The sequence below is a fragment of the Brassica napus genome, chromosome A9 (genome assembly GCF_020379485.1).
Source record: "Brassica napus cultivar Da-Ae chromosome A9, Da-Ae, whole genome shotgun sequence".
Taxonomy (NCBI): domain Eukaryota; kingdom Viridiplantae; phylum Streptophyta; class Magnoliopsida; order Brassicales; family Brassicaceae; genus Brassica; species Brassica napus.
Window position 1 is genome coordinate 30,939,282 of NC_063442.1, and position 25,585 is coordinate 30,964,866.

At 36.2% G+C, this 25,585-nt stretch overlaps 6 protein-coding genes across 7 annotated transcripts; 2 read left to right on the forward strand and 4 right to left on the reverse strand.

The window, feature by feature from the left end:
• Positions 1-323: 323 nt before the first annotated feature.
• On the reverse strand, positions 324-1,708 carry LOC106367604. The gene has a single exon (XM_048740951.1). The coding sequence runs from the start codon at positions 1,493-1,495 to the stop codon at positions 584-586; it is 912 nt and encodes a 303-aa protein (XP_048596908.1). The 5' UTR covers positions 1,496-1,708; the 3' UTR covers positions 324-583.
• Positions 1,709-4,416: 2,708 nt separating this feature from the next.
• LOC106367609 lies at positions 4,417-6,883 on the forward strand. The gene is made up of 6 exons (XM_013807417.3): positions 4,417-4,609; positions 4,712-4,864; positions 5,843-5,986; positions 6,079-6,225; positions 6,299-6,628; positions 6,706-6,883. Exons 1-5 carry the CDS (start codon positions 4,550-4,552, stop codon positions 6,611-6,613), a joined length of 819 nt encoding a protein of 272 aa, XP_013662871.2. The 5' UTR covers positions 4,417-4,549; the 3' UTR covers positions 6,614-6,628; positions 6,706-6,883.
• Positions 6,884-8,233: 1,350 nt separating this feature from the next.
• On the reverse strand, positions 8,234-10,328 carry LOC106367612 (probable inactive poly [ADP-ribose] polymerase SRO2). The gene is made up of 5 exons (XM_048740950.1): positions 9,507-10,328; positions 9,192-9,430; positions 8,975-9,102; positions 8,785-8,904; positions 8,234-8,416 (listed from the first exon to the last, which is right to left on the reverse strand). The coding sequence occupies exons 1-4, from the start codon at positions 9,962-9,964 to the stop codon at positions 8,803-8,805; spliced, it is 927 nt and encodes a 308-aa protein (XP_048596907.1). The 5' UTR covers positions 9,965-10,328; the 3' UTR covers positions 8,234-8,416; positions 8,785-8,802.
• A 1,002-nt stretch (positions 10,329-11,330) lies between these two features.
• Positions 11,331-21,566, forward strand: LOC106367607 (proline-rich receptor-like protein kinase PERK12). Of its 2 annotated transcripts, XM_048740949.1 has the most exons (14): positions 11,331-12,657; positions 12,880-13,356; positions 13,445-13,531; positions 13,645-13,715; positions 13,822-13,898; positions 14,014-14,161; positions 14,251-14,412; positions 14,514-16,975; positions 17,073-19,435; positions 19,520-19,718; positions 19,835-19,978; positions 20,089-20,244; positions 20,341-20,647; positions 21,138-21,566. In XM_048740949.1, exons 1-8 carry the CDS (start codon positions 11,832-11,834, stop codon positions 14,757-14,759), a joined length of 2,094 nt encoding a protein of 697 aa, XP_048596906.1. In that variant the 5' UTR covers positions 11,331-11,831; the 3' UTR covers positions 14,760-16,975; positions 17,073-19,435; positions 19,520-19,718; positions 19,835-19,978; positions 20,089-20,244; positions 20,341-20,647; positions 21,138-21,566. The 2 variants fall into 2 exon arrangements, with proteins under 2 accessions (XP_048596906.1, XP_013662867.2); XM_013807413.3 differs by having other exon boundaries at positions 17,073-19,718.
• LOC106367611 lies at positions 15,240-15,878 on the reverse strand. The gene has a single exon (XM_013807419.3). It carries the CDS (start codon positions 15,876-15,878, stop codon positions 15,240-15,242), a length of 639 nt encoding a protein of 212 aa, XP_013662873.1.
• Positions 21,567-22,619: 1,053 nt separating the features above from the next.
• Positions 22,620-25,504, reverse strand: LOC106367613 (GDSL esterase/lipase At1g23500). Its single transcript, XM_013807420.3, has 5 exons — positions 24,752-25,504; positions 24,465-24,595; positions 24,160-24,381; positions 23,821-24,076; positions 22,620-23,684 (listed from the first exon to the last, which is right to left on the reverse strand). The coding sequence occupies exons 1-5, from the start codon at positions 25,014-25,016 to the stop codon at positions 23,521-23,523; spliced, it is 1,038 nt and encodes a 345-aa protein (XP_013662874.3). The 5' UTR covers positions 25,017-25,504; the 3' UTR covers positions 22,620-23,520.
• Between the last annotated feature and the right edge of the window lie 81 nt (positions 25,505-25,585).

The window sequence follows — 25,585 nt, forward strand, 5'->3', positions numbered from 1 at the left end:
GAGTTCCGGTCTGGCTTGGGTGATCCGATGGTGGGATCTCCGGCGACGACGAGAAGCGGTGGTGACGCGAGAATCTCGCGACGCGTATACCCTCGACGGCGAGAATTGCAACACGTGTCCAAGCAGCAAAAAGACGGATTTGCGAGGCGGCCGTGCCCATCTCGTTTGGCCTCTAGGGTTTCTCTCAAGTTGGACCGTATGTTTAGGCCCAATTGGGGAATTAGGTTTGCCCGTTTGGTTTGTTGGGCGGTAGCGTTGTACTGGGCTTGGCCCATCTCTTTTAATATTAAAATCTTTTAGACGGAAAAAAAAAACTAACCAAGTATAACTAATTGCATATTTATTTACTTACAAAATGGTTTAATACAAAGCCAAGCTCTTCTTCACAGTACACTTATAATAGTTAAGAGAAAACGGTACACCTTTCTGCTATCAATTAAACCAAGCTACCAAACAGAAGGGACCCATGAGAAGAGTAATTTCATTTGTTTTTCCAATCAAACAAAAAAAAGAAACATCCAACGAACCTAAAATTTTAAGTTTAAATTTTTGTAAAAGAAAAATATAATTCTGACTAATTTTGTCAGAAAGGATGGATGTTTCTGCTAAGGCCATTCACATTAGTGAAGAACCCAACTTGCTTGTACGGAAGATACGATCTGTGTTTCACTTCTTCCTTCAACGCTCTGTTTCTCATGTAGAGTTTCTCGTGCGCTGATTTAGTCCTCTTCTCCGACGACGTCGTTTTCTCTTTCTCTTTCCCTTTTTTCGCCTTTGTTGACTTTTTCTCCTCCTTATCATCTTCGCTGGTCAATTTCGCTGCCCTTGAAGAAGAAGACGACGACTGAGTTTTGTCACCGACGGCGGCGTTACTGTTGTTCAGGAAAACAAACGCGTCTCTTCCGTCGCTGTTGCTTCTCAACACGAGATCCCTGAATCTCCAGAGCTTCGAGAATCCCGTCGAGTTGCTCTTCCGGCAAGTCTCCGGCGACGCTTCCGCCACCGTTCCGCCCGACCACGAACAGTACGTTCCCAACGAACCCTCCTCTGCCTTCTTACCCTCGCCGTCTCCGTCGCGATCCTCCACGAACACCTTTCTAACACGCGGCCGGATACTCTCGCTGTCGTCGTCGGTCGCCGAAACGCCGTCGTTTTGGTCGAAGAGGAGAGCGCGGTTGAAGAGAGGGAAGACAGGACGGATCTGACCATCCTCGAAGGCTTCTTCGGCGGTTATCGGAGATCCTTCTGCGTTTACACAAGCGAAGGAGAACTCTTCATCTTCTTCGTCTTCATCTTCTTCGTCTGCATCTTCTGCTTCCTCTTCCTCGTGGAACTCGACGGAGTCTTCGAGTTCACTCCAAGATCTCTCGAGTTTTCGAATTTCTTCACCCTCTTCTGAAAACGCCAGCTTCTTGGTGAAATCCTCGCTCAACTTCATGGACATCTCCGTTAAGCGTTCATCGTCGATGGACGAAGAAGGGAAAGCAACCTGCATCGTTTTTGATTAGATACAAAATCTCTCGATCTCTCTCTCCCCTAGAAGAAAGCTGCAAGGACAGCTGTGTAGAGGAAGTGATAAGAAGAAGGGACTTAAATTCTTAATTGTGACATTAAGCCTATATATATCGTTGGTTGCTCCTCGTCAAGATAAGTTACCCACTGCGAACGAACCCCCCTTTATTACTTCTTCTTTTTATTTTTATTTTTCGTTTTTTTTCTGGCCAACGACATTTCTTTATTTCGTTTATTTCTAGCAATTTAGTAATATTTTCGGATAATCCTCTGACAAGGATTAAATATCAACAAAACAAACGAGTTGATTAGGTAGATCAAAGTCGACAAAAAAAGATTAGGTAGATTAATAATGTGATTCATTGCTATAAATGGTGTCAATTTTCTGTTTGATTTCTTGTTAAAACTTAAAGGGATATTTACTTGCTAAACCAGATTGTGTTATTTTTAATGATTATGTCAAATATTTAATACATCAAGAAATAATATAGAGTTCTAAGGAATGGAATATAGCACTTTCTTATAAGAAAAATACAAATGTAACCGACAATCATATGTTCAATAGATAAAACATGATATGAACAATATAAGTTATACGATTTACAATAATTAAGTTATTATCATCAACAAAAATTCATTTGGCAAATTAGATGTATAATCCTTTAATTTCTCTCTAAGTAATCGCCAATTCGCCATTTCACTCAAATTATTCAAAACAAAAAAAGTAGAATTACATTTTTGTTATTTTCATAAATAGTTTATTGAAAAAGTTAGATACATACATGCGATCGCCTCCCTTTTTGTTGTTACTCACTTTAGAAGTAAAAGCGCGTGATGGGCTAAGGAAAGTAGTGGGTGAGCTACCTCTGTGATTGTCACCAACGTGTCACCGTTTCCAAACAAGGTGGCAAAATCGTAATTTCGTTATTGAAAACTTGTTGGGAAATTACATGGAAGGTTTTCTTGAGATCCACGTCTCTCTCTCTCTCTCAACATTAGTTAAAGAGTTTTCTGCAAAAAGTCACGGTTTAGTTCCGTTCGAATTTGACCCGACGACATTGCCTTTGCGCTGGTTAGTTCACGCGCGAAAGTGACGTTGACCCAATCTTCAGCGTTGGTCAAAAGACAAAACTAACGGTCGAATGCCTTGACTAACGCGTGGAACTAACGGTTCCGTTATTCTAGATTGATACATGGGGACATAAACAAGTTTTGGCCCACGTGATTAGAAAAATAAAACAAGATTGGTTCCCACATGTTTTATTACAAACTTTTTAATGAATGTCAGAAGACTTTTCATTTTATTCAACGAATGTGTCTATAAGATAATACTATCTATATTTGTTTTTGGATTGATATATAGCATACATAAGTTGAATTGTATTTTAAAAATATCACTCGAGGAAAATATTATTTTGGCAAATCGACGACCCACCACTTAAATTAAATATACATCACTAAACTACAGCGATGCACGAAAATTTGATAAACAGTGTATATTAGTAGTTTGTTTATAATATCGACTATAGTGAAATAATTCTAATTTGGTCAAATCCATCGTCTAGTTTTAAATCTTGTAATACCAACATATTATATGCTCTAATCTAATCTCAACAAATATTGAAATTTTGTTACCTGTTATAATTTCGATATGTATAAAGTTGTTTTCGGAGTAATGACTTTTGGGCGTTACAGCTAAACGTCGAAGACTTCTTCATTGTCGTCGGATATTTTTGAAGGAGTACTTCCAAAGACCACAACATATATATATTTTATAAAATATCACTATACGAAAAATAAATCACGAATGGTTGAAAAATAGAAGCTAGGAACTAATTCTTTAGTTGTTGACCTATATGCATAGATATTGATCAAAGATACCATATTGGTCCGACATTTATCTGTTTATTTTACTCTCAATATGTATCGATGAGAAACATTCAACTGCACTCATACAATGTGCAACTAGAGTCCCTTTCGTGATTAGAAAAATGTAATTGGAGAGGTAGTAGAAATATTCAGATAGTTATCGTCGTATCTGAAATTGAATATTTGTAGATCATATGATAATGCTAGATCATATTTCTATAATTAATAAGTACCGGCTAATATGCTAGATCATATCTCCTGTCATGTTTTGCTTGCTCGACTACACGGCAGAAATCAGAAAATGTCTTTGTATGGCGTGAGCAAGCTGGTTTATATTTGAACAACCTTCTGAGTACTTTTCAAGTTTTCATGATATTTCTCATCCTGTGTGGTTGCTAACTGAAGACCAAAGCTTATACTTACGGGGAAAGACTTATGGAAGTGCGCATGCAGATATGATGGCCTTGTTCGTTTCGAAGTCGCTGCGAGTCTGCGACCTGCAACTGTGTGCGTTTGGTCAAGTTTAAAAGAAAAAGTGGAAGCCCAATATATAAGCATTTTTGGATAAGGCAATCTGGTCGATCAGGTCGAACATGAATTGAAATAGTTTCCTTTCGTTTAAGCATATATAAATTAAACTAATAGTATGTCATGTACACGCACTATTTATATAAGCGTCTGATTCTGCTTGTTTTCAAATTATAAATAAAACCCATTGATGCTTATCATGCTTTCATACATTCCTAGCAATTCTAACTTTTGAAAGACTGATCTTTCAATTATATGCAGTCTGAGTTCAATCTACAAAACTAATAAATAAAGTTCACTGATGAATATAGAGTAACAAACTTTTTACCTCATTATGATTTGAGAAGTTAGAACAGCAGGAAGCACGAAATAACACCTTTGATCACCTTTTTATTCACGTAGTTCTTGCCTCTATGTCAAGAATTCACGGGAATCGAGCAGCTTACTTCTTGTTTTGCCGTATGAAAACGTATACGTAAACTGCACCACCAGTCCCTCGCTATTATATTCATTCAATTTCATATCGCATGTTGTCTAGCTTTAAGATTCCTCAAACCACAGGATATAAAATATTTGGATCGTCATTTGCTCTTGCTCTGATCAAATAATTGTATCATTTCTGGACTAAAATTACTGTTAAATGGGTATATTTCCTGGGTTTGGTGCCTGGATCAACCTGAACAAGCAACAACCTCCAAAGGTCAGTTTCATTTCGATAATCAAACAACCCTTAAGAGTCAAATGAATACGAAATACAATATAGTTTAGTTATTGACTTACGTTATGACTCTGCTTGTTGTAGGCCGAGTCCAAGAAATCTAAGAATGTAAAATCAAAGCCAGGGTCGGAGATAAATACCAATGCGGAGAGCGAAGAAACGAAGAGGCAATTAAAGATGTGGAGAGCTGAAGAGAAGAAATTCCCATGGCAGCGAGATTATCCTCCTAAGGTGAAGGTAAGATTACATACCAGCAAACGAATTCTCAATACTTAGATTTGGCTTGACAGTTGCAATATGTACAACTTGTGTGTCGTGAGATAGTACTAAAATTATTTTTAAGGGATGCAATTTTTTTTGTTAATTTAATACTACTTCTGTTTCACAATACATGATGTTTTATGTTTTACCTTGATGCACAAAGATTAATAATGGACAATTCTATCAAATAAACTTTTTTATGTCACAAAAATAGATCTCAAAAAACAAAATGACCAAAATAGAGTTTTTTTTATTTTGAAAATTTAAATATTTTTTTAGTTTTTAAAATTTGAAATCATACCCCCAAAACCCTCACCCTTAACTCTAAACCCTAAATCATTAACCATAAACCCTAAATTCTAAATCCTAATCCCAAAAATACACCCATTAATAAAACATTTTGGCCATTTCGACATTTGAGGTCTATATTTGTGATATAAATTTTTTTAAATCTATTCTAGAGAATTTATCATTAAGAAATTTAACTTTTTAAAAAAAATAATTTTGAAAATATAATTAAGAAATCATTTAACCAATTATAAAAATAACTGCACAATCTAATTGGTTACACATTTTTCAATAAAATTAAATATAATATAAAATATTAAAACATTATTTATTTTGAAACAACAAACATCTTCTAAAATATCATCTATTATAAAACTGAATGAGCATTTATTATACAGACACATGAATAAAGCTTTTAGTCGAGAAAAAATACAGGAATAAAACATAGTTAGCAGGCATTACAAATGAATGTTTATTTATTTACTAACAATCATGTACAATTTTGGATTTATAGTTGGTATACAATTTCTTTTTGTCGACAAAGCTAATTATACTTCTACTTTGTTGATGTCCCTAAGACGAGGGTCTGAAATACAAGAGCCATGTAGTGTCTGTGTATTGTAAGAAGAAGATCTGACAAATTTATTACATCATTTATGTTTGAAGGTGTCCAAAACGAGTATAGGTGAAACCCATTTGGAGATGGCATTTTCAATAGGATTGCCTCCTGAGACAGTCTTCGATATTGTAACTAGTCACGACAACCAAACATATTCTTACTTCAAACAAATGAAAAGGCGCAAAATCCTGGTTCTTTTTTGTTTTCTTTTCTTCTAATTGTACCGTTCCTGTTAAGTTCTGATTATAGCAATACTTGAGAAAATGATATTTTTCTTATGAAGGATGTCAAATCAAGCAAGGTTCTTAGGGATAATGGAAGGGATGAGAAAGTCGTGGTAGTAAAAAAATCTGCGCCCTGGAAGTTTCTTTGGTGGGATGGAAAAATGCCAATAGAACTAGTTTTCAATGAGAACCGAAAAGATCTCCTCGTAAGAATTTTTCACAAATATCAAAATCTTCTTGTTCCGTTTTGAGAAAATTAAATTAGGTTTTTGTGGACAGACATTATTTAGGATTCCGAGAGAGGATGTAATGAACATGGAATGGTTACTAGGTCAGTTGCAAATAAAGCCATGGTACATAGATAGTGATAAATATTGCACGGCTAGGGAACCGAAAAGCGCAGAAGAATACCGAAAATGTTCAGGCGGAAAAGGATTACTTGGGTCGAAATTGAAGCTGGACATGGTTTATATGCCCATGCAACCTCTTGATATGCCGCCGTTTTCTTGGTACATCCGTCGGGTCACCACCAAAAGCACTAAGAGTTTAATGGAAGATCTTCAGATTCGGGGCGCCGTTCTCCGAAGTATTTGAGACTCTTCACTTCCGGTATTGGCACGTTATATCATGTTGACAGAAAAAAAAATAAACACTAAACATTATAACGGATCACTTTATCTACACAGATACGTACGAACGTTGGAGTGCTAATATGGCTAGTAGGATTCGACGAGACGAGTTAAGCGAAATCTCTAAGTAAAGACATCAAGCAAAAAACATGAAAAAACAAGCCTACATGACCATACACAGATTAATATTTGTAAAAAAATTGGATGTTTAATATATTCCTATATTCATCAACAACAAGTTTTAGGAAAATCGAGTTGACTTTATGACGTCAAAAACCTTAGGTCAGTTTCATTTCCACGAATTAGAGCTCAATCAATAAAAATTACTATAAACCAGGTAATTCATGATTATATTTATTGTCGCATGCCGAATCCAAGGGATCAGAATCAGATAACGTTAAACATGAGTCGGTGTCAGAGAGAGATAGTATTAATCCGGCACTTTATCACCATGTATGTTTTTTGTGTTGTGAAACATAAAGTGCTTGGGTTTCTCTTGGTTGTTTGTGGAGAGGCATAATATATATATATAAAAAAAGAGAAAATGATGTTCATGAAAGTGTTTGAGGGTAGCTACAAAGTGGAGCCAATATGCGTAGATTCAGAACGTTTCTGCAAGCACAGGTTGCCTAAAAGCCTAGAAGAATACAAAAAATGAAGGGGTGGACAAGGAAAAATTGCATCAAAAGTAATAGTAAACCAATACTATATCAACCCTCTCCTCCGTTTAGTCTGCCACCGTTTTCTTGGTATATTCGTGGGATCACCATCAATACCACTAAAACTCTGCTCCAAGTGCTTCAATTTACGGGGGCAACTCATGAAGAGATCTCAATAGAACACGTAGTAAAGACACCAAGCAACAAACATTGAAAACACTAGCCTATAGTTTCATTCACAAATATATGTTCTAAGTTGAAAATTCAATATACTTTTATTAGAAAATGAAATTTGTATTAGATTATATTGGCGTTCGGCTTAAAATCAAATGATCTATAAATAAATTGTTCGTTTCTCTTACATATTATTAAAAATCTTTTCTTTTTAATTTTTAAAATAAAATTTGTCCGGCTTTAACATTAATTATAACAGGATAGTTAGGCAAAGACTTTAGGTTTATATCGAATCGAGCTGAATTAAACTCTAATACTATATCAAGTTAGATAAGCTTATTCAATTCTATTAAGTAGAGGTATATACAACAAGTTTCCATATAGGATAAAGTTTAGAAGCTCCGGGCAGGGTCTGATATGAGATTCTGAAGGCTGTAAGCATTTCTTAAGAGTTTTAATAGAAAATAATTTTTATAACTTAAGAACTTATAATATAAGTATAATATAACTTTCAAAAGAATTAGGGGATAAAACTAATGTTCTACGGGTTGTGTCTAGATCCGACCTTAGAGTGAGGAAGGGGAGAATGCCATGATGATGATGATCAAGGAGAGAAATGGAACTGTACTGGAGAAGAGAAAAGATGAGGACATAGTCGAGGAGAGATGGAGATCACGTAGGAGGAGATATAAGAATCATAGAATGATGTAATGAACGAGATTATGATATAAAATTTTTGATTGCTCTCGAAATATTGAAAATCTCATTAGCTGTATAAAATAATGATGTTTACAAATTTTCCAAAGTTCATATCACAAGGGATCCTCTGTTTGTATAAAAAATCTAATCAGAAAAAGGAGACAAATAAGAGCTTAAAAACTCTAAGATATATAGTTTTCCACAATTGATTGAGCTTCCAGGCGTCTTAGACTTCTCTGCAAGTAATAGAAGAAATAAAGGTCAATGCTAAAAAAATAAAAAAGGTCAATAATACAATTTCTAGAAAGGACTATAAATTCCTAAGGCTTAGTGAGAAAGAAAAATGAACGGCCACAAAATTTGCATGAGTTGGAACTTGGAACAACACACGTCAAAAGGTATTAGAAGAAAGATCCCTTTTTCACCCCTAATGAGAATTTTTTTTTATGATTCTCAATCCTTGCTCGATAAGAAAGAACAAGAACAAAACTTTTTCAACTTTTCACTTTCTATTAATTTGATTAGATGAGAAAGCCAATGAAAAGCACATTCATTCTATATGATATAAAATGAAAAACTTTAAAGCTAAACAAGACTCGCTTACCCTATCATCTATCCTTCCTTAAACCCTGTCCTTATGGTTCTTGATTATCTGAGCCAAGAGGTCGTCACCAGCCACTTGTCTCATCTTCCGAACCAGTTGATCTCTCGGAATCTTCCCTTTCTGGAACAATAAAACCAACATTAGATCCAAAGTAAAATCTTGCATTAATTGAGTTAACAAAGACATATACCCTAAAATCATCGAAAGTCTTCTTGATCAAGCTCATTCTCGAAGCATCCAAGAACTTGGACAGCACTGACACAACCGCAGTAAAACTAACCCAAGGCGAGCTTGGCGGAGGACCACCTCTACCTATAACTGAAAGAAACATATACAAACAACCTCTCACTACTAAGATACACAAACTCATCAAACATTGAAAGAATGAATGAATCTGCTTTTCATACCTCTGAGGCGAGGAGACTTGAAACTGACGATGTAACTCGGTAAGATGTACGAGTTCATGTTGGAGCTCCACACAATATACTTCCTCGGTTCCTGAAGATCATCCACAGCGCAATCGAATTCACCAGAGCTCGGATGCGACTGTGTAGACCCGGCGTCGATCTGCTCAGGCCTCCCGAGGAGTACACGGCACAAGAGAAGATGCCTCACACCTTCCCCGTCTGGCTCTGCACCTACAGCTCTGCAACAACAACAACAACACTTCACCGTTACATCACACAATCTACACATTGAAAATTAGATGTTACAAGACTTACGCGAAGAGAGAGCACTTGGAAGGAACGAGGTGGACTCCGATCCCATGAGAACCATCGTCGATCTCTCGGCTGCTGAACCCGTACGAGACGATACGCTCGATCTCCTCTCTGGAGCCAGCGAACCAACCGTACTTCACATTCGGATCTCCGCCGTTCTTCCTCGCCATGGCTTCCGTGAAGATCCGAAACGCCACGTACCTGGCTCTCGCCGCGACCTCTTCCGTAGAGGTCTTACGCACGCTCTCCACCGTCGTGTCGACGGCGAAGGCGGCGCCTAAGCCGGAGAGGAAACACGCTTTGATGACGTCGTGCTCCTGGTTTCCTTGGCCGAGAAGGATCGCTGATCCGGAGGAAGCGGAGGAGGAATCAGCATCGGAGAGGGGTTCGAGAATTTCGCCATTATCAAGTTCGGTGCTGACGGAGGATTGGTCCTCGATTTCCACATGCGCCGCCGCCATCTCGAGTGGGGAGGAAAGTTCGAGAGAGAGAGAGAGAGAGAGAGAGAGAAGTTTTCTTGGGGAAGGGGACAAACCAGAGAATGTAGAAGAAAGGAGAGGAGTCTTAAACGGTTATAAAGCGGTGCCGTTACGTGTCTAATGACTTTATTACCCCTACATGATCATCTTCTTCTCATCTAAGATGATATTTTTGTTGATACAGTTGGGTTTTAATTCCTTGATTACAGATTTTTTTCCTTGGAATGTTGTTTGAATTCCTTTGTGACTAAGTTTGCTTATGAAAGGTGTAAACTTTCTACTGGTTTACAAGAATATTCTACCGAATCTGTAAATGCATTTTTGGACATGAATAATAAAATTTGTTAATAATATCGGGAAAAGATAGAAATATCAGACTGGTGGTATGACTAAGAAGCTATGTTAATATGAGGTAGTAAATTCGGGTAAGGTGGTAGGTTTTACTTTATTTGGTAGAAAAATATATCTCTCTTGGAACAGATCTATTATTACAATTTTTAAATATACTACCATTTTTGATATTAGGATACTCTGGTGAATATGACAGAAGTTTTTTTTATTTTCATCTATAAAATTTTATTGATGGGTCAAGCCTAAAAACCCACTACAACAGGACATATAAAGCCCGACAAAACAAACATACTAAATCTCGAAAAGGACAAAACGAAACAAGCCCAAGGCTCAAGCCCATAAACCGAACTATGCCACTTCTGTACACGCGTCCAGCCAAACTTTTGTCCGCCCACGTGTTGAGGCTCTCGCCTCAAAGAGACACGCGTCAGCTGATCACCACATCGATACCCTAAACGCCAAGGTAGTGATCGTTTGCGTTATAGATAAAAAACAATAACGATAAGTTTGTCGCATGCCAAATTAACAACGATGAAAATAATGAACTTTTGTTTACAAAAAAAAAAAAGTAATGAACGTTTAGTTAGTTATTGTCGGTTCGACGATCGCAAAAATAAACAAATAAATACTTAATATTAAATTACTAAAATAACCGCCGTTTTTTTTATTTGGTATAACCGCCATTCAGATCCATGGCGGTAACTAAAACGAAGTTCGTGGCTGCAACAAATCAAGCACGCAACATTGTAGGCCTTGTATCAGCATGATGTCATATGTTAAGGTGGAAAATGTATTACGTAATGCGTCTCTCTAATTAAGGCCCATTTATATTGCCAAACTAATAGGCCCTTTAAAGAATTACCTCATATTATTCGACGAGTAACCGGGTCGGGTCAAAATAGGAGTCCAGTTTATAAAGACCTCAAAATTCCGTTGAATTTGCGCGGTAACCCGGGAATAAAGGAGTGACATCTCAAAAGAAACAAGGAACCAACACGACGAGGAAAAACTAAAAAGAAAACACACAGAAACAAATAATATTGTAAAGAGAGAGAGAGTTTTTGGATCAAAGGGCGGGCACAGGAGAGGTGCCAACAACTTATCATCATCATCATCATCACTGCTAAAAATGATCATGGCGATTTGTTGATTATCCCTTTCAAAATCTTTCTCTCTTCTTCTTCTTTGTTTTTTTTTTCAGGAAAAGAAACCAAGGGGGGAGAGAGTAGAGGTTCTCCTTCCATTGATGTCCTTTTCGTCTGTAATGTCTCTCTCTCCACCCGATTCAAAGGTCCTCCTGGATTTTTAAACCCTAATTTATTTTTCTATAGTAGGAGAGAAAACAAAACAATAACTGTAGTTTTCTGAGTCTGGTTTCATTTATTCAAATCAATAAATTGACAAAAATAGAGTTTCTGGAGGAGAGATAATTTGTCTTCCTCTTCTTCTTCAAATCAACTTTGAGTGTTCCATTTCTGTAAAATAAACCGGAAGGAGAATGTCAGACTCAGACGGTTCTCCAAGTTCTTCACCACCAGCCGATTCAGCTCCCCCGCCGGATTCTTCATTAGATAATTCTGCTCCTCCACCTACCGACTCTACATCTACTCCTTCTCCACCGGCTGACTTATCAGAGCCACCACCCTCTGACTCAGAACCATCGCCTCCACCTCCCGATTCAATACTTCCTCTACCTTGGATCCTAACTCCATTAACAGACACTCCTCCTCCAGATTCTAATTCTCCACCGGAAGACTCCATCATTCCTCAGCCGCCGCCAACATCAACCAAATCCCCTTCTCCTCCGACAGATTCAGAAACACCACCGGCTCCTCCATACGAATCCGATAACCCACCTCCATCTTCAGACGTTCATTCTCCTCCTTCACCATCATATTCTTCAACGATCCCGGAAACTCCACCGTCACAATCTCCTTCTACTACACCATTAGAACCAACCAATTCACCTCCGGCTCCACCGTCAGACCCAACCAATCCTCTCCTGATCCAACCATCAGCGCCAGCAAATTCCCCACCGGGGGCGAGCACATTTCTTGCACCACCCAAACTTAACGGTGGTTCTGGTGGAGGAGCCGTTGTGTCTCCATCTCTCACAGTCCCTAGCAAAGTAACACCTCCAACAAACGGAAGCAATGGTATTAGCTCTCAAGGGAAGATTATGGTCGGTGTGGCTGTAGCCGGAGGTTTTGCCATCATGGCGCTTATAGCCGTTTGTTTCTTAGTGAGAAGAAAGAAAAAGAGAAACATTGATAGCTATGATCACCCTCAGTACTTGCCACACCCTAACTTCTCTGTCAAATCAGGTTTTCAAAAATCTTTGCCTTAATTATCTCTCCATTTTTTCAATGATTAGGAGTTTCCATACATTCCTAGGGTTAGGCCCAAATTTTCCATTTTTGGAATGTTTGTAACTGATGGAACGAGTATTCTATTTCATTCATGTTAAACGGCAAAAAAAAAGTGATGGAATTAATGGAAGAAGTCATTTCACATTTTTTGACACTGTCTTTCTTTTGATAATATAGATGGATTCTCATACGGACAAGATCCTAGTAAAGTATACTCTGGTCCTGGTGGTGGTTCAATGTACAATTCACAGCAGCAACAATCCTCTATGGGAAACAGTTACGGGAGCCAACCCGGTCACCAAATGCAATCCAATAGCATGCCTGACTCTGCCATCCTCGGAACTAACCAGACTCATTTCAGCTACCAAGAGCTTGCGGAGATAACTCAAGGCTTTGCTAGACACAACATTCTTGGAGAAGGTGGGTTCGGATGCGTATACAAAGGTACCTTACATGATGGTAAAGTTGTCGCGGTTAAGCAGCTTAAAGCTGGGAGGGGACAAGGTGATCGTGAGTTCACGGCAGAGGTTGAGATCATCAGCCGTGTTCATCATCGGCATTTGGTGTCTCTGGTTGGTTACTGTATTTCGGACCAGCATAGATTGCTTATTTATGAGTATGTTGAGAATCAAACCTTGGAGCATCATTTGCATGGTGAGTGGCGTGTATCATTTCTCGTATAGATAGGACTTTTTAGCTTAATGTGTTTGACTGACTTACTTCATGCATTTTATCTTTGTAGGAAAGGGAAGGCCGGTTTTAGAATGGTCTAAGAGAGTCCGAATCGCTATAGGTTCAGCTAAAGGGTTGGCTTACCTGCATGAAGACTGTAAGTAATTCCTCATCCATTTGTTAGCCTTCACATTTTTTCGTGGTGTGTTTTCGTTAAGCATTTCGTAGTTCAAAATATAAGCCAAATCACATCTTTGTTTTCTTTTATAGGTCATCCAAAAATCATTCACAGGGACATCAAGTCAGCAAACATTCTACTGGATGATGAATATGAAGCTCAGGCAATTAAAAAACACCCCTTTTACTTATATCAATCATATGACTCTGTGAAGTTTCAGTTGATGAGACTTTAATCCTGGTTTTCTTTTTTTCTTTTCTGTTGTTTAGGTTGCTGATTTTGGACTTGCTAGACTCAATGATACAACACAAACTCACGTATCAACTCGGGTTATGGGGACCTTTGGGTAAGCATTCATCAGAAACATTAATCCAAAACTGGACCCTTTATTGATCCAGTTCTCGAAGACAACATTTTTTGTTTTGTCATACGGATCAAGACACATGTTTAAATGTTTTCAGGTACCTAGCACCAGAATATGCATCAAGTGGGAAACTGACTGATAGATCCGATGTTTTCTCGTTCGGGGTTGTTCTCTTAGAGCTTGTAACTGGAAGAAAACCAGTTGACCAGAATCAACCTCTAGGAGAAGAGAGTTTGGTCGAATGGGTAACAAAACCAATCTTCAAACTTATATTCAGTTACAATAAAAGATGGGCTCTTTTTTTACTATACATTATTTACCCATGAACTCACAGGCACGGCCGCTGCTTCTCAGAGCCATTGAGACCGGAGATTACAGCGAGCTCATTGATAGACGGCTCGAAAAACATTATGTGGAGCATGAAGTCGTGAGAATGATTGAGACTGCAGCTGCATGCGTTAGACATTCTGGTCCAAAACGTCCACGCATGGCTCAGGTAAATTTCTTGCTAAAAAGTTTCAAAAAACTGTTATGCTATATACTATTCTTGATTTTAATTTTCTCATGTCTTAAAACTCATATTTTTGGTGAAATAAGGTTGTGAGAGCATTGGACTGCGACGAAGACTCTGGAGATATTAGCAACGGGATCAAAGTTGGGCAAAGCACAACTTATGACTCAGGGCAATACAATCAAGAGATCATGAAGTTCAGGAAAATGGCGTTTGGTATTGATGATAGCACAGAGTCAGGGATGAACAGTGGAGGTTACTCTGGGAAAAGCTCCTCTGATTTCTCAGGGAATGAATCCGAGACTCGACCTTTCAATAACCGACAATTCTGATCATACAAATATACAATAGGTGAAAGTAAATACATACATCTGCCTCTTTTCTTGAAATCTGTAAAGCTATTATTTTCATATATTGAGTTGAGATGCATTTCTTGGTAGGTGCCTTAAGTTTTTGTTCTCTAATAGCTAAATGCCCTCAGAAAAGAAAAATAGAACCAAGAAAAAGTTGTGAAGAGTGAGGATGAATAGTGAAGAACCTCTTTGTTTAATGATAAACCGTCCTCCATAAATTTGTTGATTCTTTTACAAAATTATTTTACTTTAGAATCTTTTTTTATAATAATGGATTAATTTATTTAGTACGTTAGAGTATTTAGTGTATACTTAACACCAATAGACTCAGAATTTTTATAGCTTCACATACCCGTAAAATCAACCAGGCAAGGAAAAGCACAAAAGAAACCAATAATAGAAAGGGCAGCAAATAAGACATAAACATAAAGTATTTTGTTCTTAGACAACTCAAAATAATTAGTGTCCTGGTCGGAACTCGAAATCTGGACCTCCATGTCTGATTTCACCTTTACCATGAAGACCGTCTTCATTTTCAGGTAACTTGAACCTCACTCCATGTTGAGGTGGACCTCCTCCGCCTCTTTCTCCTCTCTTGTTATCAAATCCGAGTTCCATGTCATCTTCGTAATCTCTTCCATAGGGTTTCTCAATTTCCCTATGATGTTTCATATCCACACCAAACTCCAAATCACCTCTCTCCCTCGGCTCAAACTCTCTTCCATAGGGGTTCTCAATTTCCCTATGATGTTTCATATCCACACCAAATTCCAAATCACCTCTCTCCCTCGGCTCAAACTCCACAGGCCGAATCTCATGGCTCTTCGTAGATGGCCCTTTCTCGCGCCTTGGCTGTTTGCTATGATGTTGCTTGGCCCCACGGCTTATGCGGTTGCATAGCCTCCCAAAGATACAAGCCACAGCCGACAAGACAAGTATCACGGCTACTACTATGAAAACCGTCGCAAAGGAACCGCGTGAGCCATAGGAAGAAGAAGCTGGTGAGGACGAAGAAGATGGATATGAATTTTGTGTAGTGTATGCGTTTGGATACACAACGACAGGCTGTTGCATTTGTTGTGCTCCTTGGTCTCCCATTTTCTCTCTTAGGGTTTGGGTTTATGTTTGGTTCGTAGAAACAAATCAAGAAGATGTTGAAGTTGTCAGTTACTTTGGAGATTAGAGATCAAAGAGGGTTATTGTGAAGGTACATGTGGAACAAGAAATGTGAATATGCTTCATTCCATGTGAGATGAGGGGTAATGAATTAATAGAAGCATTTCGTGGCTTGAATAAAGTTACTAATTAATGTATCATACAAAAGTGACAGGTAATGAAACGAATAAGACTAATGGGTATGAAACCAAAGTTCTAAATTGAGAATATTGATCTTTGTTGTTTTTCTTTCTTTTCTTTTCATAAAGAGAGACAACTAAAGAGATTCTTTTCGATGTGTTAGTGGAAGGAGAGATGTACTTAGGTAAAAAACATGTTTATTTGTGAGAAGATCAAGTGGGATACACTTCCATCTTTTCCAAGAAACATCAAAAGATTGATGGAGAGGGCTTAAGCAGTCATTGACTCATACTATATATTACTTCTGTGAATTCACTATTTTACACATAGTTTCAAATTTTATTATATGTGCATGTGTATATGTGTAACTGAACTGTAAAAAGGGAAATTTTGACAAAATGCCCTAAAATTAAAGGCTTTCTGTATTCCTCTGAAATAGCTACAGAAATACATTTTTCAACTTAAAATGAGGCGTTTTGAATTTACGGTGGACTTTTTGGTTGAGAATTTTTAAAATATGTTTACAATTGAAGAGTTTATTAAAGGGATTTTTCATTAAAGTCTTAAGAAATTCGAGTCGAATCTTTAAAATCACTTTATTCATCTCAAATAGTTGTATATTTTACCAAAGGCAAAAAAGAATAATGTTATCATTAACAATTCATTTTGAAAATGTATATTCCTTTAGCACCATTTAAGGGAAATTTGCAAAATAAAAGCCCAAACATAGGCTTTTAAAATATAATAAAATTGGTTTATAGGCCCATTAGATGGGATAAAGATGATAAGGGATTACGCTGGCCGTGGAGGTTGAGAAAGAGTTGTCAAGGAACTTCCTTTTCTTGTCAGGAACTATCCCAATACGTCTACATGTCCGCGAAGTCCCAAACAAACTTTATGTAAGAAACGTCTCTCTCTATATATCTCATGAGAATTAATGTTTTTGTTCAAGTCATGGAAAATCTAATTAGGGTTTCTCCTGCTTATTGTCGGCAGGCATATTACTGGAAGGATAGAAATGCGATGGAGTTCTTGGACACGTTGAAGGGTAGCTATAGTGTGGAGCCAGTGTATGTTGATGCAGAACGCTTGTGCAAGAACATGACGCCGAGAGAAGAATACAGAAAATGTAGTGGTGGAAAAGGATTGATTGCGTCCAAGGCTGTCTTCGTACTTTCGCCGGTTCACTGTCCAGACCACTAAGAAAATGGCTGAAGATCTTCAAATGCAGGCTGGCGATATCCGAGGTTTTTGAAATGCCCCAGTACTGTTTTGGTTATCTCATCTAATTCAATAGTGAATTCACTTCAATAAATTCTCTAGATTCCTTATGATCAAATACGATATATAATTTTTATAAGAGCTTCAAGCCTTCAAGCAACAGACGTGACAAACACTAGCATAAATTATTAAACAGTAACAATAAACAATATATGTATATTATAAATTTGTAACTTGAGTTTGTATAATATTTTTTTATGTTTTTTTATTTGGAGACTCTTGCTTGTGTATTATATTTTTCCATTTCTTAGTCCGTGTCATTCATCATGAAACGCTTTGTGTAGTCTGAAATAATATCTCTCGCTTGAACGTCGAGAAATAATTCACAAGAATTGAGCCGCCCACTTTCTTATCTTTTGTTCTTAGCCGTAATAAACGTAAGGTATACTTAAAAGAAACATTATTTCATTTCTAACAGAGGAAATGAAGTCAAGTAATAAAGCTCATATTGTATATTTCGTCTGAAACCATGTTGAAAATACAAGCTTTGTCGTCCCAAAATTCTGTTAAGAGACATTGGTTAATAACTCGACAGAAAAGATCCCCAGATGTCTATTAAGAGAAACGAACACTGGTTTTGTATTTTGTGACAACTTTTATCTTTCTATGAATATGGAAACCGAATATGAATAATACAGTATATGTTTATAACTAAGTTAAAAGTAAAGATAAATGTAGAAATATATCATGCGAGTTTCTCCTTGAGTTTTTTTACCGAGAAAATATTAAATCCGAGTCTATTAAAAATACATATCTAATTCCTGAGTGGGAGGTGTAATCCACAGATGAATTCTCTCCCAGGTATTCAAATAGGCCGTAAACATGGGCTTATTCATATCCACGTGGTCACATATAGAACTAATAATTCCGTACTAGAAAGGAGTCCCTGACCTGGACCAATAGGGCAACTCTTCCTCTAGTAGAAACCACTAGACCACCATGATGTGTTTCTCGCTAGAGTTATTCAATTATCTTTGGTGCAATCGTTTGACATGAATTCTCGCTAGGGTGGACAACGTCCCAGAACACATATAACAAGATGCATCCGGGCAAAAGAACAGGATACGTCGTCAGCATTTAATATCCATCAGCCACATCAATTATAAACAGTAAAAATTCCAAATTAAACTCATCAATTACTTCATTAAACTCATATTGTTGGGATATAATAAAAAGATTGAATTATTCATAATCTTTGGTAAGCATAAATTACAAAAACAAAGAGAAATAAAACAAATAGGTCTTCTTGAAAAAATGACAGCGAGCTCGAGGCGAAACTTGAATCCATCGATATGGCCTTCACAACAAAATTAGATAGCTAAAAAATAGTCACTTTAGGTTGTGACGTTGAGATTCAACCGTCACCTACGAGAAATCCTAAGAAATTTTGATTGCATTTTCTGATCCGTAGAGACCGTTATACAAGATAGTAAACTTGAGTTGAAATTTTTTCTTAGTAACGAGTCCGAGACATCTCCCGATAGATGAACCCACTGAATCTTTGTCACTCTAGGCTCTAGCCAAATGGACACAATTCTTTAGACCAAAAGCCAATAACATATTATTCTTGGAAACATAACTATAAAGATGTAAGGTACATATTTGTTTTTTTCATTGAGTAATGCCGTTACCTGAAGCCTGAGGATTTTTGATGAGATCAAGACTAGATTATACATGTATACGTAGACAAATTTGGCACCAGGAAATGTTGTCTAGAGATTGTTAAGTCTCGCTGTTAACTTTGTGTTAAATGTATCAGCCCTTTGATTTGCAGAGTCTGAACATACTTTCCATAAATTTACGGGCACGTCTCTTGCTCCTGCCAAGCAACCTAGTGGTAATGTTCAATATCCTTGGAGCTCTCGCTTGTACGTCAAGAAAGAAGTCACGAGACTTTAGCTGCCTTGATATGTTTCATTTTCACTCGACGGTACGTTAACGTAAGGTTCACTTCACCTTCTCTATTCTTTCAGTTTTATAAATGTGTTTGTCTATATCTTATTTTATATTGTTTTCTAAGGTCCTGAAACCATATAGTATATACAATACATGATTTGTCCCGTTGACCTTTTCCCCCTGTAAGTCAATTATCTCTTTGTCCCGGTATCTATCTCTCAGACACTCATTCGATCGTCATATCTCTTTGGGGCTCAAATTTTCAGAGTGTAAATGGGTATATTTCCTTGGTTTGGTGGCTGGATCAGTCAGAACACACAACAGCCTAAAAAATCTGAAAATGTTAAATCCAAGCCAGTGAAAGAGACAAAAACTCACAATGAGAGAGATGAGATGGAGCAATTAAAACTATGGAGAGATGCAAATAAGAAGAAACAATATCAAGAACCTCCTCCTACTGTGAAGGTAAGATCAAATCAGCTAAAAGAAATACAAAACATTTGCCTCTCTCTCTCTCTCTCTATATATATATATATATATATGAAATAATGATCCATAATTTTCATTTATAATATTTGAAGGTGCGCATAGACCATAAATTTGATGGCCTTTCCCGTATGGAAATGGAATTTATATTAGGATTGCCACCTCAAACAGCTTACGACGTTTTAACTAATCAAGACAATGAATCATACTCCAGAGAAAAGAACGACCGTCCACTTCTGGTTTGTTTTCTTAACTTATCATTGTATAATTCAAATGGGTATAGTTAGAGCTTTTTTTATTGAAATATATGAAAATATTTTAGAGACTGAGTTTTTTTTTCCTTGTGAAGAAAGCCGTATCAAGAGTAGTTACATCAGAGAAGGATGAAGGAGAAGGGCATAGGCCGATCGTGAAGGTTGAGAAAGAGTTGTCATGGAAATTCCTTTTCCTGTCAGGAACTCTCCCAATACGTCTAATTGTCCTCGAAGAACCAAACAAACTTTATGTAAGAAACGTCTCTCTCTATATCTGACGAGAATCAATGTTTTTGTTCAAGTCTTGCAAAAAATTATTTAGGGTTTCTCCTGCTTATTGTCGGCAGGTAGACTACTTGAAAGATGGAAAAGGAATAAGGACCATGGAAACGTTCGAGGGTAGGTATACAGTGGAGCCAATATATGTTGATGCAGAACGCTTGTGCAAGCACATGAAGCCAAAGAGTCCAGAAGAATACAGAAAATGTAGTGGTGGAAAAGGATTGATTGCGTCCAAGGTTAAAGTGGACCAGACTTTTAGGCCTGCTTCTCCTTGGGATCTGCCACTGCTGTCTTCGTACATGCGCCTGTTCACTATCGAGACCACTAAGAAAGTGGCTGAAGATCTTCAAATTCGGGCTTCCAACATTCGAGGTATTCGAAATGCACCAAAATCGCATTATTATAAAATTCGAATAGCATCATTTTTAAAGTTAAAATTTCGCTATTTTCACCAAACAATGTAATGAATGTTTACTTTGTCGTCTCTCATATATACTTTTCTGGCTATCTTCTTTTTTTTTTTTGAAACACATTCATTGCAATTAATAACTTAGACTAGGCCTGAGAGTTCGGTACCCATTCGGATATGAGTCGGGTACACTCTTTCCGTTATCTTCCTCGGAAAATCTTTCTTTTGACATTATTCTTTTTAGAAGAGGACGATGTTGTTGATGTATGTAGTTTCCTGGAATACTCGATGTTGTTGGTGTTGTTGATAACGGATTACCGTTTGAAAAACCAAAACTCTCAAAACATATCCAAATTGAAAACTTTCTTTGCTAGAATGACTAGATAGAGATGACCATTTTAGAACTTTGGTTCCATGCGAAAGGTTTGAAGCTTTAAGATACCATCGTTGCAGGTATTCCGGAGCTGAAAGTCGGAGATTAGTTGCTACCGGAGGTCCCTTCGACCCGAGTCGGGGAAGAACCCGGAGGATTTTGGAACAGGGTCTTCGAATATCTGCTGTGTAAACTTAAAAAAGGAAGGATATTTATATACTTTTCTGGCTATCATATGAGTTTTTTACTTTGTGAACAAGTAAGCATGTTTACTTTGTCGTCTCACATAAAATACTTTTTTGGCTATCATATGGCTTGTTTCTAACCACAAGATGGCATGTCTAAATATATGCGTCTTCGTAAAATATGCATTCATGTCAAGATTAATTTAAAGATGGTTGTTCACCAGGCAAGTAGTCTCGCATAATATCTGAGTAGAATATCCGACTTCTTTTCTTGTAGTTTTCATGAATTTTAACTCAAAATCGATTAATAATGAATGTTGTATATTATTTATGCAAAAATCGAATAAAAAATCATGAAGATGGCACATAATCACATTTTAAACTCAAAAGTTTTTTCACTAACACTTTTAAAAATAAAAATAATTTTTTTATCACAAAAAATCATGAAAGTTAAAATTTATCTTTTGAATAGGTAAAAAGATGATGTGTCAGTTTATTTTTCTAAAATAGTTATTTAATTAATTAAATAAACAAAAAAATAAGTAAAAATTGGGAAAATTAAATAAAATCAGAAAATTAAATAAATATTCAGAAAATTAAACAAAATATTAAATAAAGTTCATAAAAATTAACAAAAACGTAGAAATTCAAAAACTCAAATAGCTTTTTTTTTAAATTAAAAACTGACATATCATCGTTGACAATAATAATTTCAAACATATCATTGCTTACGATGATGGTTTCTCACTTAAAAATGAAAATTATGACATATCTCCAACGATAGTTTCTGGCGATATCATTGTAAGTGACGGTGGATATATCAGTAACAACATTTTGACCACCGACATTGTCAACGATGATATGCATAATGCATGTGTTACACTAATTTTTAAACGATGAAATGCCACTTTTATGGTTGCCAAAAGCATTGTTATTTGTCAAAATATCTTTATTGACATGTCTACTATTTTTAAACGATAGTAGTCGAAAACTTCATTATTAATTCCAGAAACTATCATTGAAGATATGCCAAAAAACATCATCGTCATTAGTGATATATTTGATTTTTTTTATCAACGAGAATATGACATTTAAAAATTCTTCTAATTAAAAAATTCTATTTTTAATTTTTTAATTTTCAATTTTTTTGAAAATTATGAATTTTTATTTAGTTTTTTCTATATTTTAATTTACTCTTTTTTATTGAATTTAGTTATTTTTATTTAATTTTCTAGATATTTATTTAATTTCTAAATTTTATTTAATTTTCTATAATTTTATTTATTTATTGAATTTTTCATTTAATTTTATGAATTTTTATTTAATGTTCTAATTTTTATTTTATTTTTTAAACTTAATTTAATTTTTAATTTATTTTATTAAATAATTAATTTTTAGAAAAAAACTAACACATCATGTTTTAGAGAGCATTACACTAAAGGGTTAATTTATGTTGGGTCTATAACATTTTTAGGTACTTTCTGCTGGAGCCTGGAGGAATACTTTAAGTCTACCTTTTGAATTTTCTGATCCGAAAATGCCCCTGTTAAGAATAAAAATAAAAAGGAGATACAGAAGAAAGAGCGAGTATTAAATCTGGTGGTTTCACAGTTTCTTCCTCCGTTTTTAATTCTTCTTCCCACCTCTTTCTTCTTTTCTAAATTCAGAACCGTTTCATAAAGATTTATATTTACTTCAAATCCAGACTTAAATTCTCGTTCCCTTCACCCGATTTCCCTCCCCCCCCCCCCCCCCCCCAAATCTTCAAAGTTTGCATTCTCTCTTTAGATTTTTCTACATTTACTTCATCTGACTTAGCAAAAATCTCTGTTGTTACTGATCTTGAGCATCATCATCGGACCATAGACAACATCATGGAATGCCTTGTGTAGTCTGAAATAATATCTCACGTTTGAACGTCAAGAACGAAGTCACGAGGATTGAGCTGCCCACTTTTTCTTAGCCGTATGTAAACGCAAGGTGCACTTCAAACAGAACCATTATCTCACGTCTATATTTAACCGACTTTGTACTTCATATTGATTTAATTCCTCTTGTTTGATTGATGAAAATGAAGCTTATCTTTTTAGAGTACAAGCTTTGTCTCCAGACACGACATTGGTTAATTACTCGATAGAAAAGATCCCCAAATGTCTGTTAAGAGAAGCGAACACTGGTTTTGTATCTTGTGACTTTTTTATTAGTCTATGAATATGGAATTCAGAACATGAATAATAACTATAACAAAGTTAAAAATAAATATAAATGTAGAAATCGATCATGCCAGTTTCTCCTTGAGTTCTTCAATTATCTTTGGTGAAATCGTTTGGTATGACTTCTCGCTAGGATGTCCAATGTCCCAAAACACGTAACGAGATGCATCCGGGCAAGGAACAGGAGAAATCGTCGGCATATAACATCCATCAGCCGCATCAATAAACCCTAGAAATTTCCAAATAAAATAAAATAACAGATCATTCTTTAGACCAAAAACAAAGAACATATCATTTTTGAAAACATTGCTATAATCGACACAAGGTACAAAATATTGGGATTTTTCATTAAGTAAAGCTGTTACCTGAAGCCTGAGGATTGTTGATGAGATCAAGAAGAGAATTATACATGTCTACGTAGACAAACTTGGCACCAGGAAGTGTTGTCCCGAGATTGTTAAGTTTAGCTGCTAACTTTTTGTTGAACGTATCAGCCCATTGATTTGCAGGATATGCACATACTTTCAAAAAATTTCCAGCCGCGTCTCTTGCTCCTGGCAAGCAACCTAATGGTAGTGTTCCAAGAACCGCAAACTTTCTCGCTCCAGTATCATATAGACTCTTCAAATAACAAAATATAAAATATTAGTAAGTAATTAGCTTGGCCACAGAAAATAAAGTAAAATTGACACAATGATATGTACCTTTAAAAGATTATCAGTCCAAGTGACCATGAGATCAGTGTAATCTGAAATAGTGGATTGTGCCCGCCCAGTCGCAAAGGTGATGGCAAGATCGTTATTACCAGCTGAGATTAAATAAACGGCGTTTGATATAAGTGCGTTTGTTTGTTCTCCTACAACGCCGTTTAGTTTAGTGACATACTCTTTGAAATCTTTCACCTGATCTGTCACCCATATAACTCCCTATGGACATATAAATTCCACAAGACATAACACATTAATAAATAGATGATAAATTAAAACTCCAAACAAAAATGTCCGTTTACTTGTGAACTGGCAGTGCGTTCATCGAGACCTGAACCACCGGATGCAAAACAAACACCGGTCGGGAGATCATTGTTGGAAAGGTTTGGATCACGGTAAGCTGGTAAGAGAGTTCTTAAGCTCAAACCTTCGGCTACACAATAAAAAAGACTAATGTTGGTAATATATTTTTTTGATAAATAGTAAGATAATGAGTATTATTGAGTGTCCTATATTATTGAAAGTAACCTTGTAGTTGTACCTAGCTAATTGTAAAGAATATTAAAAATGTTAACGTTAAGGTATATACCAATAAGATCTGAGAAAACTCGTCCATTTCCAAATCTTCCAGTGGCTTTTCCACCAGCAAAGTCTCTACCATACGGAGAGAAATTGCATTTGGTAAGAGTCCTGAGATTGTTGTTGTTTCCGGTATCGAGCATGGAATCTCCAAAAGCGAAGAGTGCAGAAACTCTTGCATTTCCTGAAAGTTCTTGAGCATGACCAACAGAAAACAAGCAGACAAAAGACAATGCTAATGCTAATAACATTGTAGAAAGTAAAGAGAAATTCATATTTTCGGTATCTATTTTTTATGAATATTTGGATAAACTGAAAAGGAGGAATATTCGGCGTCAAAAGAAGACTGGTATTTATACATATACGTAGAGTTAAAGAAGATTGTAGTTTCCAAATTTCGCTGATTTTGATTTTAGTAAATTATGGGAAACAATTCAAATTAACACGATGAAATTTGTGAGGATATTTAGTATTTACTATGATATTAAATACACATGAGAAATGAATATTTGTGAAAATATTTATTTAAGCAATAGATCAAGGATGTTTTATCTAGTCTTATTTTTCTTACCATTAACTATCCAAGTTCTTATATCAAATTCAAATACTACTTGATTATCGTCTTTGTAGATATCCTCCTCCTAGTCAAAAATGGAAAGTCGAATATTTATCAGATGAGTAGTATAAGTAAGTAAATCATTGACATTAATTTAAAAATTAACTCCGATCAGCAATCCCCAAAGTAGTCCATGAGTCATTGGATCTTTGGAAATCATAATTTTATATTTCATTGTCATACAGTTCGACACATTTTTAATATAGCAAGCAAATATCTCAATAGCAT